Here is a 22069-nt window from a genome sequence, read left to right on the forward strand (position 1 = left end):
TTCAGTCAGGGAGTAGAGGTGTCCTCGCGGGATCGGGGCCCCCTCCACCAAGTCAATGGCACAGTCGTAGGGTCTATGCGGGGGTAGTTTCTCGGCTTCCTTTTCATTGAAAACATCCCAAAAGTCTGAATGTTTCTTGGGCAAGGTGATGATGGGCTCAGCGTCTGTGGCATGGCAGACCTTGGCTACTAGACAATGGTTTTGGCAATATTTAGAAGCAAACTGTAGTTCTCTGTTGGACCAGGAGATGTTTGGGTCGTGGAGTGTCAGCCATGGAATTCCCAAAATCACAGGGAAGTGGGGGACCTCGGTAACAAAGAAGGAAATCTCTTCCATGTGTTCCCTTATCCACATTCTGGTGGGCTCAGTCCATTGGCTTACTGGACCCGTCTTTAGGGGACGGCCATCTATAGCCTGCACCACCCGGGCGTTCTTGAAATCGTGATATTGTAATCCCAGAGAGTCGGCATACTCTCTATCGATGAAATTGTTTGTTGCTCCTGAGTCTATCATGGCATGGATCATGACGGGTCCTTTTTTCGCTGACCACAACGTGACCACTAGGAGAAATAGGACCCCGGTTTGCGGCTCTTGAGTGGGGTTTTTGACCGGGTTGGCGAGCCTCTCTACGCCCGGTCGCTGGCTTCCCCCGCCGGCTTGGCTCCAGCCGCCTCGGCCGTCTCCGTCTCCGCGGAGGACGCCGCTGCCAGGCGAGCGGCGGGCTTTCTCTTGGCTGGACATTCTCTGGCGAAGTGGCCCCCTTTCCCGCAGTACCAACAGAGGTTTAAACGTTGGCGGCGGGCCTTTTCGGCTACATCTATTCTGGGGCGCACATTGCCCAACTGCATCGGCTCCTCCTCGCTTCCCCTGGGGTATGGGGCTGGTGGTGGGGGTCTCCACACTGGACGTGGATGAATACTGGCGGAAGCAGGGGGTTTCACTCCTGCTCTTCCACTCTGGCCTCGGAGCCACTGTTTTTTGTTGGCAAGCAGGACTTCGGCTCGTAAACAATGATTGATGTCTCTCAAGAGAATTTGGAGGGTCCACCTTGGAGATTTCTTCCTGCATCTCGATATTGAGACCCTCACGAAACTGTCCTCTGAGGGCTATATCGTTCCAGCCGGTGTTTTGGGCCAGCACCCGGAACTCGGCTATGTACTGGGACAACGGCCTGTCCCGTTGGAAAAGGCGCCGGAGTTTGTGGCCGGCCGCCTCCTCGTTGTCTTTGATCCCCCACAATGCCACAATGGTACTAGGAACGGGACTACAAGGCCCATGAGACATCACAGATAATAAGTAGGCATTAAGGAAAAGCCTATTAAACATCAAATTAGGTTATGATTTTACAAATGAAGCACCAAAACATCATGTTAGACAACAAATTTGGCGGAAAAAGTAGTTCAGTACACAGTAATGCTATGTAGTAATTACTGTATTTATGAATTTAGCACCAAAATATCACGATATATTGAAAACATTGACTACAAAAATGCGTTGGATAATCCAGAATGTTGGCTAAGCGAGTGTTGGATAAGTGAGACTCTACTGTAGCTGTTTTTAATGTATGTTTGGTGCTAAATTTGAAAACACAGAAATGTTGTGCCACACACAGTTCTTTCAGAGATTCAGTCATTTTTATCAATTCAATTAATAACTCAGTTTTGATTAAATGTGCTGTAGTGCAAGTTCTTTTGAATTTTTTGTTTCATATTAGCAAACTATAGTATTTTGAAAGTCTGTTAGAAGAGTCCTTTCTTACTGTGTACTCCTCAAAAAAATCTTACTCATTCACATATGACAACACTAAAAATGTCAAAACAGGTTGTGAAAAAAAATTGCATGTGGTGGAGAAAATCTGAGGTCAGTTTTGGATTTAGAATGCCAGATTCCAACAAAATGAGCACATGTTTTAAAGTTTTTTTATCTTCAGTTTTTCAGTTTTCCAATGTTATGAAATCCAGTTGAGATGTAAAGTAAGATTAATTATTATCTAGCTGGGCATGTTTAAGAGCATTGCTATTAGAAGAGGCAAACATCAGTCAATATGGTCAAGAGCTAGGAAGAAAAAAGACTTGTATAAGATAAGTACATTATTTCCAGAGCTCTGGTGTATGACGCCTTCCCCATTAAATTAGGCTTCAATTTATGGTGAACCAAGCTATCACATACCAATTAGGCTGGATCCAAGGCAGTCCTCACTTTCCTCTTCACTGTATCCCCCTTGTCTCATCTTTTCATGTTCTGGGGGCTGATGGGACTCTTATCATGGCATGCCATTGCGAAAGAAAGCGATAATAAAACCAAACAGTCTGGGACACTTTGGTACGATATGCTTCTGTAAGGTTGGATCCAAGGGTAATAAATAAGAGATAGGAAAGTGAAACAGTAAAGGAAACGGTCATAGGTTAAGATAGGGTGAAAGGAAATGGGGAAATGGAAGTAACAGAGCAAATGGTTACAGCTTTAGTTTGCCTTCCACATTTTTGGATTTCACTTTTGCAGATTTGATTATTCACAACTTCGATTAATAAGGCTTCTGTAGCAATCTCTAGATCAGTGGTTCTCAACCTGTGGGTCTCCAGATGTTTTAGCCTCCAGCTCCCAGAAATCCTAACAGCTGGTAAATTGGCTGGGATTTCTGGGAGTTGTAGGCCAAAACACCTGGGGACCTACAGGTTGAGAACCTCTGCTCTAGATCATCCAGCCCAACTTTATGGACAACGTCTGCCATAGAGTTAAACTGGAAGAGTTGAGATTCCTAAAGAGAACAATAGGCTTTAGGAGATTCTCCAGTCTGATTCTGTAATGAATTTCCTTCTGTGGGGGGCATAGACATTCTTAGAGAGGTTTTCTTTCAGGCAAACAAAGTGTTTTATCAATATTTTCCCCACTTTTGCTAGGACCCTGCACCCCTAACCCTAGCAAATGTGTTGGGATAACTATACAGTTTTAAAGCAACTGGGCTCCTGTAGGTGACTGCTTTTACTTTGTGTCATGAAGGGACTGATGAGAGGTGGCGAAAAGGACATGAGACTTTCTAGACATAGGACAGATACTATGTGTGACAAATATTCTAAATACTGGGAAAAGATTAAGAACAAAAGGGGCTGCTGTGTCTCTGGACCATATGTAGTAATGTAACTTTAATCATAGACCAGCCTTTGTTATCACTGATTTTGTTTATCTGTGTAAAAGCCATATATGTTTGCTCTCAGTTTCCATGTACTAAAGTAAACACACCCTCAGTTCCTTTCTTCTTGTGTGCGAAATAATTCCTTGGGTTTCTCTCTTTCTCTCTCCATTCACATCCTACTGATCTTTCAATAATTCATGTTCAGTGAAAGTACAGTTGTGTAAAACTTAAATAGGATGTTATCCAATTAACCTATATTACTGATGGAGCAATGTGCATGATTTCCATCAGTAAGATGGTGAGGTGAGACAGTGCTTCAGCTTCTGCCATCTTTCATCCCCCAAAAACCTCCAGCAGAGGTTTGGAGGAGAGCTTTGGGAGGAGGGGCATATCCCATTCTTTCAGTGGAAATTTGATTCCATAAAGTTAGATTTCACTCATAAACCATGGATGCAAACCTAAAAATGCAGATTCATATTTCACCATCTAGATCCATACCCATGTAAGTCCCTCCATCAAAGAACCATGCTCCTGTTTATTTGCTTTAAAACAATTGTGTGATGGTTTTACTTTAATTCATGATTTCAGGCCAAAGGGATAAGGGGTACAGTATGTTTATTATCCTGAAATTCAAGCATACCTCTTTAAAATAGGCAATGCATAGTCAGTGTGATAAGAAATTGCACCATGTATAAAAATAGGTGAATTCTGAATGATGTAAAATTTAAATATCTGGTACCGTTTGTTCTTATATAACAAATGAAGATGTGTTTCACTTATCTCATATTCCAATTCTATCGATGATTTTTAAAGGACTAGCTACCATTTAAATGCACAAAGATTCTTCCTTTCTTTCTACTGGTTATGTATCATAGATTTTACATAACTGATGACATAAAACTCCATGCAGAATGCAAGAACAATAAGTAAAATTGATGTCCTATAGTTTGGCTACTATTTAATTGATAGGGGTTCCTGTTGACATAAAACACAGTAGGTCAAACAATGAATCAGTAGATACTACAGTAGGTAGTATCTTTAATACTTCTTAAAGGTTAATTTCTTCTAAATTTTGCCACTCTGGCAGTTGAACATTTTTAAAGAGACTTAGGAGTTATTTTCTTAGAGGTTAAAAGTAAGGACGTAAACTCATAAAAATATACCAGTAATTTCCCTGGGGCTGTTTTTGGTACTGTCATTCAAGACAGGTAATGAAAGTAGGGCAATTCAGAGAACAAATACTACTGTAACACCATTCTATATACCAGGCATGGGCAAACTTCAGCCCTCCAGGTGTTTTGGACTTCTACCCAGAACTGGCCAAAATTGCTATTAAACCATTGAGAAAATCTGTAAAAAGTTGTTGCAATCTGAAGAACCCAAGCAAGGGAATAAATGCTACTGAATTTAATGGAGCATTATTTTAGCAAATATATATGGCAGGTCAGGTTGTGATGCACTAACAAGGTAAACAAGTAACTTAGGCATGATGTGAGAGTGTTCTAATAAAGGTTTTATTATTTCTGAAAATTAACTTTCAGACCTTTTTTAAAGAAAGGTCTGAAAGCAAAGTTTAGAAATGGTACGTTATGTGGCTTATCATGATGGTGCATATCTAAGTAAAATAAAAGCCTGAGCGAAATGCTCAAGATTTGTTTTGGTATGATCTCTTTTATTCTTTTGTTACCATTTGTTTTGCATAACATTTTTTGTTCTAGTAATAAAGCATTCCTAAAGCTAAGAATGCATTGTTACAGAAAAATAGTACATTCCCATATAAGAAACCCAGTTATCCATTATAATGTTTATGATTGATTAACCTGTGTGAATGCCTTAATTTTAGGACAAAGAGGAAATTTCACACACACACACACACACACACACACACACACATACATATACATACATACATTTCCTGTTACAAATGTGTTCTGCACATGTACTGACTGAAAATATAACACCAAAGAGATAAAGTAAAATAATTAAGCTGAATTATGTATTGACAGTGAATTGGAGACTTTATCATTTGTGCTCTTGGAATGCATTTCTGGAATTTGCCGCTAAAGAGTGCATTGATCATGCTGCAAGCCCAAGAAAATTAGCTTTTCTTTCTAAAAATTAAGGTGGGAAAAATAAAGAGCCAACAATGAATAGCTTTACAACTGGAACTAAATATTATTATTAAACAAATATGCTTTTTTAAAAAATGAAGTAGGTTTTTCCAAATGAAGAATGAGACTTGTATAGATGACCAAAAATATGCACTGTATTGTATAAACAGGTGCTATAAATCAATAAATGTTATAAAATATAGATGTTCAGATATTCATTATTGCCATGCCAGTATTTGACATTGCCATTAAATATGTAAAATAAGGCTATTATTATTATTATTATTATTATTATTATTATTATTATTATTATTATTATTTGGCTATTTACCAACATTTTTAGAATGCAATAATATGCAGTCTATTATACTCCGTGTAATACAAAAAAAGGAATATGTATAAGATGCAAAAGGCAAAGAGCCATTCATTTGCTTTTCAGAATACAAATATTAGAGTAGTGTATACTGTATTTCTAAAATTCAACAGGAACCTAAGATTTTTCCTAAGGTTTCCTCTGTCTTTGCTACAAAACAAGACTAGCCCTAAACAGGTGAGCAAATCAAAAGCAAAGGTTTGGTTGGATTTTTCATGGTTTCTTTTGCTGTTTACTATTGACTGCTTGTTTGTCCAGGGGCTGCTTCTAAGCCATGTTAATCCAATCCGCCTCCAGTCTCACCCAGAGGAATCAGGGGACTTCAGGTAAAAAATCACAGCTGACTCTGAAGGAAGGAAAACCAAACTTCGTTGTGAAGGAAACTCTGACGAGACGGAAGCTCTTGCAACTGCTCCTCTCCGCACATTTCGAGAAAACGCATCCCTTACTGTAGCCATCGAAGAAAAGGGATCGAAATATTGGCAAACAACCTTGAGAGATGCAATGGGTGAAAAAACGATGGCAGCACAGACAACGACTTTGTATTCCAGTGGCCATCAATGCAAAGAAGAACTGGAGAATTAAATTAGTCCTAGCGTAACCATACAGATCAGAAGACTTGGGGGGGGGGTGTATGTGTGTGTATGAGGTCTGGGCAAACTTGGGCCATCCAGGTGGACTTCAACTCCCACCATTCCTAACAGCCTCAGGCCCTTTCCTTTTCCCCCTCCGCCGCTTAAGCGAGGAGGAGGAGGAGGAGGAGGAGGAGGAGGAGGAGGAGACGCTTGAAGTCCAAAATACCTGGATGGCCCAAGTTTGCCCATACCTGATGTAGACAAACACACGCACACCTTTTTGCGTGATTTGCAAAGGAGAGAGGACTCGCTGCTCCTGAAGACCATCAGAAGGAGAAAGCCGCTTTTCTCAGCCCAAGAAGGTTTCTCACTTATAAGCTCATCCCACGTCGAAGCCTAGGCGAAGGCAGCCAAGAGTCTCACTGTCGGACCCCACTGGAACTGTCCTGGCTCCAGGCTAGGGAATAATGTATTGGGGAAAAATGGCACCCAGTCTCTGGGCACACATCCCTTTGGAAATAAATGGCAATCCTAACCTTATTGAAAAGGAAAAAATGACGTCACATCCATTTGGCAAATGTGGATCTCCATGAACATGTGGAGAGTAGACCACCTTTCGAAAAACACTAGTCAAGAAAAAGCATGTCATTGTTAGAAGTCAACCCTTTGAGCAAGTGATATTCATAAGCATTCATGTAATGGCACACAGGTAACTCAGCTGTTAAATTGAACAACCATGTCTTTGAACTGCCAAAAACAAAGACATGCCACTACAAAAATATATTTGGTTAGCAAAAGGATGGTTGGGTTGTTGGGCATTTTCCAGGCTGGCCATGTTCCAGAAGCATTCTCTCCTGACGTTGCACCCACATCTATGGCAGGCATCCTCAGAGGTTGTGAGGTATATTGAAAAACTAAGCAAGGGAGGGTTGTTGTATGTTTTCCGGGCTGTATGGCCATGCTCTAGCCTTCGACAACACATTAAGCAAGGGAGGTTTATATATCTGTGGAAGGTCCAGGGTGGGAGAAAGGACTCTTGTCTGTTGGAGGCCAGTGTGAATGTTGTAATTAATCACCCTGTTAACATTAATGGCCTTGCAAGCTTCATTCCTGCCTGAGGAAATCCTTTGTTGGGAGGTGTTAGCTGCCCCTGGTTGATTCGTGCCTGTAATTCCTCTGTATTCAGAGTGTTGTTCTTTATTTACTGTTCTGGTTTTAGAATTTTTTTAAATACTGGTAGCCAGATTTTGTTCATTTTCATAAGGATGGGTGTTTCTTTGCAGTTGTAACTGCCCAAAAGATATAAACTCCCTTGAAACCTCTTAATTTAAAATATACACTGAGATAAAAACAATGTCCTCTTTGAAAAATAAGGAGATTCCACCTGAACATTAGGAAGAACTTCCTAACTGTGGGTGCTGTTTGGCAGTGGAACTCTCTGCCCTGGAGTGTGGTGGAGGCTCCTTCTTTGGGGGCTTTTAAGCAGAGGCTGGATGGCCATCTGTCGGGGGTGCTTTGAATGTAATTTTCCTGCTTCTTGGCAGTGGGGTTGACTGAATGGCCCGTGAGGTCTCTTCCAACTCTATGATTCTATAACATATCTTGTTTACTCATAAAAAAAAATCTTGTATTCACTATACAGGCACATTTCTTATTAAAGTTCAGTTACAGAGAGGATGTAGCTTCTCTGTGTTGAGTACACAGGGTATCGTTCTTAATAGTCTTTAAGTATACTTGTCCATAGTCTTTAAGTCTTGTGTACTCACTGAAGTCCATAAGCCTACATGCATCCATTAAAGTCTCTAAGCAGATGCATCCTACGTGCATCCACCTCCACTGAGGTCCAGACACATACGCCTGCTTTCATTGAAGACCAAACATATGCTGGATACTAGTTGGAGTCCTGAGTCTGAACATGCTCAGTACAATTACATGTCTATGGTCCCTCCCACACCAAAGAGGTACAGCCAAACTAGCAAATCAACCTACACGTAGAATACAGGTTACCAAATCTATACATTAACAAATGACTAGTGAGAGGCTTGGGAGGTTGCTATTTCTAACATAATGGGAGACATTTGACGCTTCACCAAAGTCCAAATCCCACGATTCCCTAGCATGGAGTCAGGACAGTTAAACTAGTGTCAAGCTGCGTCCCTTGCACAGGATAGATGCTACCCTAAGCCCTGGACCAGCTCAAATCTTGTTTGGGGGAGAAGGCTCTCTCTCCCCCAAATGTGCAGCGAACCAGCCTTTTCAGGGCAAGATGGGAGCCTGTGAAGATTTCGGAGGCAAACTTTGGTTGGAAGACAGTCACTGACTGCCGGAATTCGCTTCTCACGAAGAGTTGCCTGAGGGGTCCTTGGCGTTGGCGCTCACTGCCTGCGCAGCCCAGACTGACAGCATCAGAGAACCATGAAAAGAGTGGGAAGGGACCCCAGGGACCACCCAGTGTAACCCCAGTCCGCCATGCAGGAACACACAATCCAAGCAGTCCCGACAGATGAACATCCAGGCTGTGCTTTTAAATACTTCCAGTGAAGGAGACTCCGCCGCACTCCCAGCCCTGCGAGGAGGTCCTTCCGGAACGAAGAGCGCCTTTCTCGCTCCCGACGGAGACAGGCGGAGCCAGCTTTTCCTTTGGCCGCCCGACTTGCATCACATCTAAGTTTAACTGCACTGAACTGCATTGTATAGCTGGATCAACACTGCACTCTGCATTCAGTTTCAGAACGTGAATCAATTGCCGTGAGCCGGATTATAGGGCAATGTAGAGCCAGCCTACGAGTCTACACACTGGCCATATACTGCAGTGTAGATGGCATCGTACTCGAACTCTTTTGGTTCCAGTTTCTTTGCAGCGAGAAACGCGGGATATACATGAAAAATATACACAAGCCGGGTTGCTGTGAGTTTTCCAGGCTGTATGACCATGTACCTGAAGCATGATTTCCTGACGTTTCGCCTGCATCTATGGCAGGCATCTTCAGAGGTTGTGAGGTCTGTTGGAAACTACTATATATCGGTGGAAGATCCCGGAAGAGAGGAAAAAAAACTCTTTGTCTGTTTGAGGCAGGTGTAAATGTTACACTTTGCCACCTTGATTAGCATGGAAAGGCCTTGCAGCTTCAAGGCCTAGCTGATTCCTGCCTGGGGGAATCCTTTGTTGGGAGGTGATTGAGTCATGCCAGGAATTCCTGTTTCTCCTAACCTGGACAGACATTCCAGATATATAAACCCCATTTGAATAGACCTCACAACCTCTGAGGATGCCTGCCATAGATGCGGGCGAAACTTCAGGAGAAAACGCTTCCGGAACATGGCCATACAGCCTGGAAAACTCACAGCAACCCATTGATTCCGGCCATGAAACCTTCAACAACATCTATGAAAGGCAGCAACTCGGGTTGGAAGAGCTTTTAACGTGGAGAATCTGAGCGTTTGAATCAAGCGGAGAACAAACTCGGACCAAAGCCTGGAGAAGTGAGCCGGGGTGGAGAGGATCCCCGCGGCTGGAGCGCGGCTCTCCTCTCTCGGCCTTCGCTCCTCCGGGGCCTGGAGGCGGGTCCGAGGCGTGTTTGAGGCGGGCTAAGCCCCGCCAGTGGGCGGAGCCCTCCCTCCGGAGGCCCAGGCGGTGTGTCGGGAAGCCGCGCTCCGTTCTTCCCATGCCCGCGAGCGCCGCTTTGACGGGCAGAGGACGATTTGCGTGGCCGAGAAAGAAGCAGCCCAAGGCGGGGAGGCGACGGAGCCGGGCGTTTGCCGCCAAGCGGGGAGGGCGGGAAAATCCAGGGTCCTGAAAGAGGACCAAAGTTGGGAGGCGCGAGGCGGGAAGGAGGGGGCTGGATCCACTCCCACGACAGCCGCCTCGCTTTGCTGTGACTCTGGCCAACAGCCTGCCTGCCCAAAGTCCCACGGAAAGGCAGAGAGAGCGTGATTAGCCCGCCTCCAAGCTGGCCTGCTTGCCTCCGCTTCCCTCTCCGCCGGGATTCAGGGCGAGCAGGAGGGGGAAAGCCCGGCCCCGGCCCTCTCCACTCCCCTGAGCGAGGCGATGATGGAGCTTCTTGCTCTGTAGCGCGGCTGCCTCGGCTCCGGCTCCGGTGGGGGACTCTCTTGCCGGCGCATTGTTCCCAGCCCCGCAGCGGCGGCGGCGGCAGCTCCCCCTTCCTTTCCCTTCCCTTCCCCTCCCCTTCTCCATCTTCCTTCCTTTGACTTCTTCTTGCCGTCGCCTCCTCGTCTTCCCTCCTCTCCCCCCTTCCATCTCCCAGGGAGGGAGGAGAAGAGAGAGAGAAGGAGCCGAGCATCAGCCAGAGATGCTGGAAGAGCAGCAGCTCCCTTGATCTTCTCCTGGGCGGTGGCGGCGTCCACAGGAACAACGCGAGGCCACTTTCCCCGCTCGCCTGCTTTCATCCTCGTCCGGCTCTGGGTCCTGCCGGCTTCAGGAGCCCACGAAGGCGGAGGGAAGGCAGAAGAAGCGGGCTTTTGGGGCGTCGGCAGAAGCAACAACAAAGAAGCGCCTCTCCCTCCGCCTTCCGTCCTTCCTTCCCTCTTCCTTCGGCTCCCTTCTCGTTAGGGCCAGACATGGAAGATGGGTCTTCCTCTTCTTCTTCTTCGGCCAGCTGCTTTCGGCGCTTCACCCAGTGTTTCTTAAGCACAAGTAGGTGGTGGGTTAAGACGTGAAAGGGAGAGGGCGGGGGCAGGAGTAAAACTTTGGACCTTGTGTTTTTTTTTCCATGTCCCGTGAAACTCTGATTTTAGGCATGAAGGACACTGGCAGTTTCGAGGATATGCCAACACACACACACACACACACACATGAATGGCCAGGAACAACAAAGAAGGAGCACTTGTGCCTTGTTGAAGAGCAGGGCGATGAAATGATGGTTTGGCATGGCAGGAAGGTGGGCTTGGTTGGATTGGAACTGAAGTAAGTGCGGGAAGAAGCGAAGGTGGGACCAGCCCTTCCCTTGGAGACTTTCTTTACCAGGCTGGGATGGCATCAGTGGCTTTAGCTGGAGATGCCCTGCTTTGGAAGAAGATGCGGGCCCAGATGCGGTCTTTTGGACCTGTCACTGTTTCCTTGCCACAATAGGTCAGGGCTTGGGAGAAAACTAAGGCAAGAGAGATGCCTCCCGAAAACGGGCGCTGGAAAAAGAAAGCTGGTTATACCTCTGCCATGGTCATCTTTTGTTGCCTTCTGCAGCAGATGTTTTCATGTATTGGCTGCTCCTTTCTTCTTTTTCCAGCTTTATTTCAAAGGAGCACCTAACAAGCTGGAGACTTTAAGGCGCAGAAGAAATAACATGTCAAAGTAACCAAAATAATTTGAACCAAACCAGGAACATTCTCACAAACGCCCCGCATGATAAAACTGTAATAAAAATTAAATTTACTAAAAGAAAAAGTTTTGTGTCTTGTCGAAGGCTTTCATGGCCAGAATCACTGGGTTGCCGTGAGTTTTCCGGGCATGTTCCAGAATCCCTATATCCTGACGTTCCACCCACATCTATGGCAGGCATCCTCAGAGGTTGTGAGGTATATTGGAAACTAAGCAAGGGAGGTTTATATATCTGTGAAAGGTCCAGGGTGGGAGAAAGAACTCTTGTCTGTTGGAGGCAAGTGTGAATGTTGGAATTAATCATCTTGATTAGCATTGGATAGCCTTGCAGCTTCAAGGCCTGGCTGATTCCTGTCTGGGGGAATCCTTTGTTGAAAGGTGTTAGTATAATGCCAAGTTTTTAAAACTTTGTTTCTGTTTTCAAATACATTACAACTTGTACCTTCGGTTTGCTTCTGACACGATAAATAAAATAGCTGGCCCTGATTGTTTCTTGTCTTGAATTCCCCTGTTTCCTGAGTTGTTGTTTACTGTTCTGATTTTAGAGCGTTTTTAAAAAAAATACTGGTAGCCAGATTTTGTTCATGTTCATGATTTCCTCCTTTCTGATGAAATTGTCCACATGCTTGTGGATTTCAATGGCTTCTCTGTGTAGTCTGACATGGTGGGGGTTAGTGTGGTCCAGCATTTCTGTGTTCTCAAATAATATGCTGTGTCCAGGTTGGTTCACCAGGTGCTCTGCTGTGGCTGACTTTTTTGGTGGAGTCAATCTGCAGCACCTTTCGTGTTCCTTGATGCATGTCTGGGCAATGCTGCTGCGTTTGGTGGTCCCTATGTAGACTTGTTCACAGCTGCATGGTATACGGTAGACTCCTGCAGAGGTGAGAGGATCCCTCTTGTCCTTTGCTGAACGTAGCCCTTTGTTGGATTTTCTTAGTGGGCCTGTAGATAGTTTGTATGTTGCCTATGTGGTCAGCGGTTCCCTTGATATATGGTAAGAACCATATATCCTTTCCCTCTGAGTGTATCTTTGTCTTTACTCTCATGGCAGCACCCAAACACAAATCAAGGAACATGAATAAAGGTGATTAATTGCAACATTCACACTTGCCCCCAACAGAGAAGAGTTTTTTCTCCCACTCTGGGCCTTCCACAGATATATAAACTTCCCTTGCCTAGTTTCAAATTTACCTCACAACCTGTGAGGGTGCCTGCCATAGATGTGGGTGTAATGTTAGGAGAGAAGGCTTTTGGAACATGGCCATACAGCCTGGAAAACTCACAGCAACCCAAAAAAAGTTTTGGTTGTCAAAAAATTAAGGAAGGGCCATGAAAGGTATATAAACTTTGCATGCAAGAAATGGGAAGAAAAGACAATTATTTTTGACAAAACCAGTGACAGTGAGATGGCTGTATCTAATAATACTGTTCAGGTTTGCCAAAGAAATTGAAGCCAGTACCTTAAATCACGCCAAGCCCACCATCTGGGCAGTGGGGAAAATGGCACATATACTTAGCACAGAATAATTCACTCATCTTTGGCCATTCACACTGGTAAAGATGTATGTAAGTTTCTACTCTGGTTGTTTATGCTTCTGACTTGGCTGGTGATTTTGAACCATTTTTATAGTTGTTAACAGTGGCCATGGTGGCTCCTTTTTTGGTGGTATCGTTAATCCATTCCAGTATTTTGTCTCAATTTTTAAACCCTATACACTTGAGTTATTTCAAATTAATCAAGAATGAATGAGTGATGTGGAAACAGTGAATAAATCATCTTAATGTTTGGCAATTCTCTAAGTATGGTAAATGACTCAATTTTTAGATATATCTCCTGCAATATATATCCAAATAGTCAAATTATAGAAAACCTATCATCGTCTTCATGCTTTTTAACTCATAACTCTTGAGCATGCATTTTGGAGAAGTGGTGTTGGTCAATGAAAAAATTAATTTTGTTGTGAGATTTTAGGCCTTGTACTGTATATATAGACAGTCCTGTACATATTTGCATATGTAAGTACTTTAGGAAGAAAGCTAAGAGCCAGTGTGCTGTAGTGGTTTGAGCTGTGTACTAGATTCTAGAGACTAGGGTTCAAATCCCCGCTCAGCCATAAAAATCCACTGGATACCTTCAGCAAGTCACAATCTTTCAGCTGCAATGAAAGACAATGACAAACCTAATTTGTTGTGCCCCCCTCCAAACAATACATCAGAAATGACTTGAAAACACATAAGACTAAGAAGAAATTATGCTGCTATATAAATTTGTTGTGAAACTACCATAAGAGGTGCTTCTCCCCACCTCGAAAGAAAACATTGGAAATGACTTTCATTCATTAAAGAAATATAAAATATTTAAAGTCCCCATTGGACTAAGATGATCTCAGATGATGCATGTGCCAGGACTAGATTGCAACTGAATGAAAAGGTTCTCGGAAGAATATAAGATCACTTCTTAACATGGTTTTTCTCATGTAACATAACATTACTCCTGCTAAGAGAAAGGCCACTGAAAAACAGTAGTGGTTGGCAGCCTTATTTTCCTGCCACCTCTCTATTCAAAATCTATGGCACTTTCTCTGTAGCAATTCCTCAAGGACTTAAAGAATCATGTTGTTGTTGTTGTTGTTGTTGTTGTCTGCTTTAAAGTTTTTTTCTGACTTATGGCAACACTAAGTGATTTCCTTGGCAATGTTTTTTCAGAGGTGTTTGCTTTTGCCTTTATGTGAAGTCAAGCATATGTGACTTGTCCAAGATCACACAGCAAGTTTTGATGGCCAAGCCAGGGACTTGAACTCTGATCTCAAGAGTCTTAGTTTAGTGCTCAGTACATTACACCAGTAGTTCCCCAACCTTTGGCCCTCCAGTTCTTTTGGACTTCAACTCCCAGACATCCCAGCTAGTTTACCAGCTGAATCCAAAACATATGGAGGACCAAAAGTTGGAAACCACTGCACTACACCACTCTGACTTTTTACATTATTCTTTGTTTTTGTTTCAATTGGTCACCTTTTGAATTGGTGAAACATTGTAATCATATATGCCATCAAGTTCTGTGTACACCCTGGCTTTTATTAGTGTTGGCTTCATTATCATTGTACTTGAAGCAGTTTTTCATGTGTTGTTGATACGTATATTTCCTCCTCTGGTACTTAAAAATGTAATAAAGATGGGGAAATTGAATGGAACCAAAAGTACTTTAGCACAGTGTTACTCAGAGTGTTGGTCCGCAAGCCATTGTCTAATGTCTACTGTTCTGTCATGAATTTTCAGACTACTGTGTGAAATAATAATAGTATGGCACAGACAGGAAAATGCCAGATCAGCTTGCTCAAAACTGTAGGAAACTCCCTTTAAGAGCTTATTACAAAGCCAACAGATAATGACCCCTTTCATACAGCTGTATAAAATCACATTGAACTGGATTATATGGCAGTGTGGACTCAGATAATCCAGTTCAAAGCAGATATTGTGGATTATGTGCATTGATATTCTGGTTTATATGGCTGTGTGGAAGGGCCCAATATTTACCTGGGGAGATTGTGGCTCATTGCTCTTAATAAGTTAGATCTTATCAAACTCTGGAAGGAGAAAATCTTCCTCCACTCTAGGGATAAACCTTTCCAAAGGGATTTTGGGACCTTGCAAGATTAAAAATTTGGCATTATTAAGGCACTTTATTTTTTTGGATATCTGATTGTAGGCACTGGATTTTCCTGTCTCTTGGAGTAATTAAACTGTGCTAACGTCTAGGACAAAAAGCATTCTATCAAAGAACCAAACAAAGTCTTGGTCAGAAATGAAACTTTTCTGGACTGCATGGAACTTCTTGCTGCTCATAGAAGTGAACAGACTGATGTAAACATTTTATAATGATAATAATAACTTTATTTTTGTACCCCACCTCCATCTCCCCGAAGGGACTCAGGGCGGCCTACATAAAATAAACACACAGTACAATACAAAATAAAACCACCAGTATATAAAACAACAATTTGAGCTCAGAACAGTTCCAGTAACCTAAAGTATCATCTGTCATAAAAACATGGCCAACTGTAAACAAGAAGAAAGGAAAGGGATAGTGCAAGTTGTAGCTGAGGAACAAAGGAATGGGATGAAAGTGCTGTGCTGTATCATTTTGATCTGGATAATGTCCCTTTACTTCTTGATTATGTTTCTTGCTTGTGGTCTTTTATTTATCATACTGAGTATATTAATTCTAGTCTTGGTGATCTCTGGTGATCCGATACAAACACAAAATGATTTGGTGCAGTTTAAGAAACTGCAGATGACCTTGAGGCACCTGGATGTAATTTACCTTTATGAACCATTCAGAAAATGTCACCTTCTGGATCATGAATATGAACAAATTCCACTCAAAGGAAAAAACAGCAGGAAGACCCTGACCATCATAGAGGATGGGACTATAGTCAGGATGACAGCAGATAGAAATACAAGCAAGAGATATAACAGGAACATTATTATCTCTGCAAAAGATTCTGAAATTTTTTACAGAGAACCCAAGCTCCTTGCACCAGATGGTAAAAAGGTGGTGGTGCTATTCAAAGATAATGTACTACATTTTGGAGTATTGCTATCAGGCAGCTTTTCTTATTTGTGTCACCCATGACCTTTGTAGTTATTTTACCAGAATTGTGGTAGATCTGGACATTTCTTAATTTAATATGAACTAGTGGTGGGATGTCAGGGTGAAAACTGCTAGTACTCGAAGGAACATCTAACAATGTGCTTGTTTAGTTTTGTCACTATCCAAATAACCTAAGTGAATTGCAATCTGTGAGGACCCTTCTACACATGCTGTAAAACTGGGAAGAAACTGAATAAAAAAAGGTGTGTGTGTAGCCAAAGTGCATGAGGGATTGGGTTAAGAGGTAAAAAGCATGTGTTAAAAAGGTGTACTTAAAACCTGATTCAGCCTGAAAAATACATATCTTTGCATGACTGTATATCCCTGGAGTCATGCAAAACAGGTGCTTTCCTTCCCTCCCCCATGTGTAGACTGCTCCAGCACACGTGTGCTTTTAAAAAGGCCAAAACAGCTGATCAGCTGATCTGGCTGTCAAATGGACACACAGGTGGTTCAAAGGAAGCACACATGGAGAGCAATTAGAACTCTCTGAAACTCTTTATTATATGCTTTATAATCTTAAACAAAGGTTGAATTAGGAATTGGGGAAAAAGAGAGATCTGATGGAAGTTTTTTTTTAATCCCTCTGTTATGCGCTGGACTTCATTTGCGCACATGTGAATGTGCATGTGTGTTTATATTAAGATTAGAACTGTGCAAAATTTCAGGTGTGTTTGTAAGTCATTACTGTTAAGGCAATTTTCATGCATATGACTCAACTTATGAACCAGGGATGGACTCACATCCAAATCCAGACAGAACAAAACTTTAAATTTCATTAAAAGTTCATATTTTTTTGTACGTTGCTGCCATGATGAGTCAGTTTGTTTTGCAAATGTAAGCAAACACCCCTTGGAGGTGCAGCCAAAAAGGTTAAATCACATGCTCTCCTCAGTCTATCAGGGCTGAGGGAGAAAGAGGAGGTGGAGCCCTGGCTGGCATCTTTAGCCAGCGAAACCCGTGGCCTCGCCATTCCAAGGGAGAGGGGATAGCGTGTATTTACTGCAGTGTTTTTGCTCTTGCAGCTCTTGCTTTTCAGCTAGCAGCCAACCACAGTGATCCCTTTAGGATCATTTTCTTTGCATGTGTATAGATTTCCCAGGATTCATTTTGGAGAGTTCTGTTTACCAAGGATTCGTTCAGAGATTGACTCAGCCAAATAACTGATACTGAAAGAAATTCACTAAAAATCAGCGGATGTGTGATTCTTTCTGAAACTTTGGTAGAATTATGCCCTGGCTATGTTGTGGCATTGTAAAGAAATTCTAGGGAATAGCTCTTGTAGATTTTTAAATTTTTCATAAAACTTTAAAAAATTTCCCAAAATCAGTGGATAAGTGAAACATTCTGAAACTTGGGAGGCTCATAGTAGTAAATGTGCCCTATAAGTGCTGCAAGTTTCATCCTGATAGCTATAAGAATGATGGATAAACTTGCCCCGGAAATGTTCCCATTGGCAGAAATGGGCAGATTAATGAAACAAAATATTAACCAATTTTTGGTGTTTCAAATTTGAAACAAAACAGACCCCTCAAGATAGTTTAGAAACATGTACAAAGTGAAAAAGGAGCATGCTAAATTCATATTTTGAAACAAAATGAATTTTTGGCATTTTATTCACCTCTAATTAAGATATTTGTATGTGTGCATATAGGGTCCAATGCAAAATGGAATTAAATGGTTTAAAAAAAAAACAAAAAAAAATATCTTCCACCAGATGTCCCCCGTCTGCCCTCCATCTTGATCCGCTACAGAGGAAGGTTGAGAGGACAGTATTTATTTATATTTATTTATTACATCACTTCTACCTTGCCCTTCTCACCCATCAGGGGACTCAGGGCGACTTACAATATAAACATACACATCAAAAAACAGTTTACATCAGATTTAAAAATCCATCGAGATTAAAAATTGCAATAAAATTAAGAGTATACATTAAAAAATATACATAATTATACATTTAAATATACATTTAAGGCACTTATCAAACCTGTTAAGATTTGAATTCTCTTAAAGAAAAATGAAGGGGTAAGCCTCCTGGTAAAAATACACAGAGTGGGTAGATAAAAGCAGGTAGAGAACTTAAAGGGATTCAGTCCCAGCCTGTCTTTTCCCTTTGTACTATGATATCAGAGACCAAAAACAGACCACATAGTAAAAGTATCAAAAACAGTTGTACAAGAAAAATAACACAGGTACAGGCTTTCTCAGGTAGAATGAAAGGTAGATTAAATCCATGTAGAAAAATACTAAACTCTTAGTAAGAAGAGAGAGAAACCTTTCCTCACCTCACGGGGAAGAAAACGAACACCTAAGACTGAAGACAAAGGGCAGTTCATGCTGGCTATCTTAAAAGCAAAAGGTCTTCCCCTCTTTTTAAATATCAAAGGGAATCTTCTTTCTGCCTATGGTACTTCCAGCATGCAAATGGCCCAGAAAAGTGTAGTTGGTTATTATGCAAGAGGAAGAGGGCAATAAAACAAAAATGTGAGATTGTTAGAATCCCAGCATCTTTTCTGTTTGCAATAAAGCAAAAAGCTAAAATTGTCCTGATTATAATACTTGGTTATTTCTCTGTATTCCATAGTAATATGAACTGTTGCTCAGTTGTTTCCATGGCAGCACATTGTCATGGTAAGTGTGACTTTCCAGTGGGTATCACCTTGTTGAAGACTTCTTGCTATTCTTCATCTCATCTTCCAACCACTGCCTTTAGTTGCAAAGGTTCTGCCCATATTGCTCTGAAGTGAACTAGAACTTCCTTCTAGTTATGTTGACAGGCTAATGCAGGCAGTATGAACTGGTGGATTTGTGTTTTTATTCAGACCTTTTCTTGGGCATGCCCCTTACAGAATGGCTACAAATAAAGGTTGTAATCTGGGATAATACAATTTTATTACTATATTTCAGCAAGGTGGCTTAATACATTGATAGATAAGGGAGATGGGAAAAGGCCTTTGGTGTGATATTGCAAGATAGGGCCAGCACGGCAATGATTCTGTTGTCTTTGGGACAAAGGACTAGTGAGAAGGTGTGGGAACAGCTTGCAAATTAATGTGCTAGGAAGCAAATTTCACAGATATCAACTGTGAATAGAAAGATATCAACTGTGTTTCAATATGAATTTATGCAACATAGGGTCAACCTATAGTGGGAACATTCAGGAGAATGGACATATGTGCTTTCAACTCACCTGCTAATTTATGGTGACTCCATGAATTTTATAGAGTTGTCTTAGGCAAGGTGTTTTTGCCGTTTCCTTCCTAAGAAATGAAGCCCATAGCACACCTAGTATTGGGTGGTTCTTTCCCATTCACGTACTCACCAGGACTGATTCTCAGATGGGATCACATGGAACTTTTAAAGGAAATATTGTTGTATACATCCACCCTCTGCTCATCTGCTGAAAATTAACTCTCTGTGTTAAAGCTTGAATAACATAAACAACATAAAGTATGTTATGTCTTCTCAGGTAAAGGCAGATGTGATTTAACATTTGATTCTTGCAGTAGCTTACCCGTTTTTTGTGGGAAACCCTTAAGTAGGTCACCAGTGCAATAGGGAACTTCTGTCACTCCCTAACATAGAAAAGCTACTTCTGTTACTTGAAGGTACAGGCTGAGTAACCCTTATACAAACTGCTTGGGACCAGAAGTGTTTTGAATTTTGATTTTTCTCCCCAGATTTTGGAATACTTGTATACACATAATGAGATATTGTGAAGATGGGACCCATGTTTAGACATGGAATTCATTTACTTTTAATACTCTTTATACCTATAGCCTGAAGGAATTTGCACCATCGGGTTTTTTGCAACTTCTGAAAAGCATGCATAGGATCAGGCTGCAAGGTCCTTAAGCACAATTTACCAATTGTATTTGTCTTTGCATAGAAATTTTCAAATAAATAATAATTTTCTCTGTGTCATTTATTTCAACACTGAAAAAAGTGCTTTAAGCATGTGTACCAAAAGGCATTTTTTTTTCATAAATGCTCCCTTTGCTTTTGTAATTTTCTGTTATATTAACATTTGATGTTGATTTCAGAATAGAGTAGAGTCTCACTTATCCAAGCTAAACAGGCTGGCAGAAGCTTGGATAAGCAAATATCTTGGATAATGAGGAGGGATTTAGGAAAAGTCTATTAAACATCAAATTAGGTTATGATTTTACAAATTAAGCACCAAAACTTCATGTTATACAACAAATTTGACAGAAAAAGTAGTTCAATACACAGTAATGTTATGTTGTAATTACTGAATTTACGAATTTAGCACCAAAATATCACGATATATTGAAAACATTGACTACAAAAATGGCTTGGATTATCCAGAGGCTTGGATAAGCGAGGCTTCGATAAGTGAGACTACTTTATCTGTTTGAAAAAATAGGTATCATTTAGTCTTTTGTACTCCCTCTGCTGGTCACTGCTCTGCAAACAATTTGGCTCTGTTCTGTCCTTTAAATTCATCTGATATTCCTGGAGTATTGTTCAAAACCCCATATAAAATATAGGCACTATTTCCAAACAGTTAAAGATATATATTTTCAGAAGAGTCACATGCTCAGAACAGCAGAACTAAAAGTAGATTTCAATGGCGACAATTCATTTCCTTCAGACCAAAAGAGCTTTTTACAGAAGTGCACAGGCAGTTTTCTGGACTTTCTTTTGTGTTTATGACATTATTTTGTCTTAAAGAATTGATCAGAGGTATATTTTATATAACCTTGGTTCAGTGCTCAACTTTTCCATTCATCCTTAAGAGATGAGATGGGGGAGCTGGCTTTGGCTTGTGTGCATCCTTCCAAAGTTTGTTATTATTTTATCTCTCTGATGGTAAATAAAGGCTCATTTGTTTGGCTCAGTGTTTTTCCAGTTGCTAAACGTGCCAGTTAACTCTGATGACTACAATCTTTTTTGTTGTTGTTGATAATATTGAGTTTCATTCACTTTCATAATTCTGAACTACTTCATAATTTTTATTCTAAATGCAGAAAGCATTATGCATTATTACAAGAGAAGGCATAAAATATACTAGGGTTGCATATGCAGCAGTGTCAAGCTGCCTCGAGGTTGGTGTGTCCACAAAATGTACATCCCCAATTCACACTGCAGCATGTATTAAGCTAGAGACATCATGTTTTAAAAATAATTAGAAAGTCCAGAATAAGCCAAAAAAAAATCTGCCACGGTTGAACAGAGTATACCCCATGCAGGGCTCTAATCCAAGACCAAAAAATGCAGAGTGCTTGTCAGGACACCTCTAGCACTGACACACTTTATAATAACCTGAAACACAACTGGCCAGATAGTAAACGAGCACCCCCTGGGTGAGGAAACCACATCATTTCCATGGGGATTCTTGCTTTTAACTCCTTTGTTTTCATTTCCTATGCCCTGCTATGATCTAGTTCTGATCCTGAATGGGCATGGTGATTCAAATCAGCATATATCAGTGGACTGGATAAGAAAACAAAACCATTCCTGAGTTTGGTTTGAATCCACACTCACACCATTTCCTAGGGCGTTTGTTTAGCAAAACCAGTTTGCTTTAATCCACTTCCAAACTCAGTTATAATGTCTGTGTAGGAGTTTAGGATTACTTGATGCAGAGCTATTGGGTAGTAAGTTTACCATACCTCACTGAGTGGTGTGGAGGTCGGTACTCCAGGAGCTTCAATCCAAGTTTGAAAAAAAATAGAGGACAATTCCCAGAATTCCCCCACCATCATGGGAACAAGTCTCTGTCTGGGAGATTTTCGGGATTGTAATTTAAGGAAGTTACATTTTCAAACTCTGGGCTTAGTTATGGTTGTTATTTGACATTATGAGAGGAGACGCTTGTCTGCTGTTTTAAGAAATAATTGAGGAAACAGCTTTGACCCTCCCTC

General features: G+C 41.6%; 1 protein-coding gene across 11 annotated transcripts in view; it reads left to right on the plus strand.

Moving 5' to 3' along the window:
• pde10a (phosphodiesterase 10A) overlaps positions 1-22069 on the plus strand; it is a 360355-nt gene that overhangs the window by 192025 nt on the left and 146261 nt on the right. Inside the window, exon 1 of one of the 11 annotated variants that reach the window (XM_016997275.2) lies at positions 6425-10846. The exons of the other annotated variants lie outside the window; for them this stretch is intronic. Within the exon in view, the coding sequence (XP_016852764.1) occupies positions 10771-10846 (76 nt within the window). The 5' untranslated portion in view covers positions 6425-10770. Of the gene's footprint in view, positions 1-6424; positions 10847-22069 lie in introns of those variants that run through there. 11 annotated transcript variants of the gene reach the window in all.

Source organism: Anolis carolinensis, chromosome 1 (genome assembly GCF_035594765.1).
Source record: "Anolis carolinensis isolate JA03-04 chromosome 1, rAnoCar3.1.pri, whole genome shotgun sequence".
NCBI classification, from domain to species: domain Eukaryota; kingdom Metazoa; phylum Chordata; class Lepidosauria; order Squamata; family Dactyloidae; genus Anolis; species Anolis carolinensis.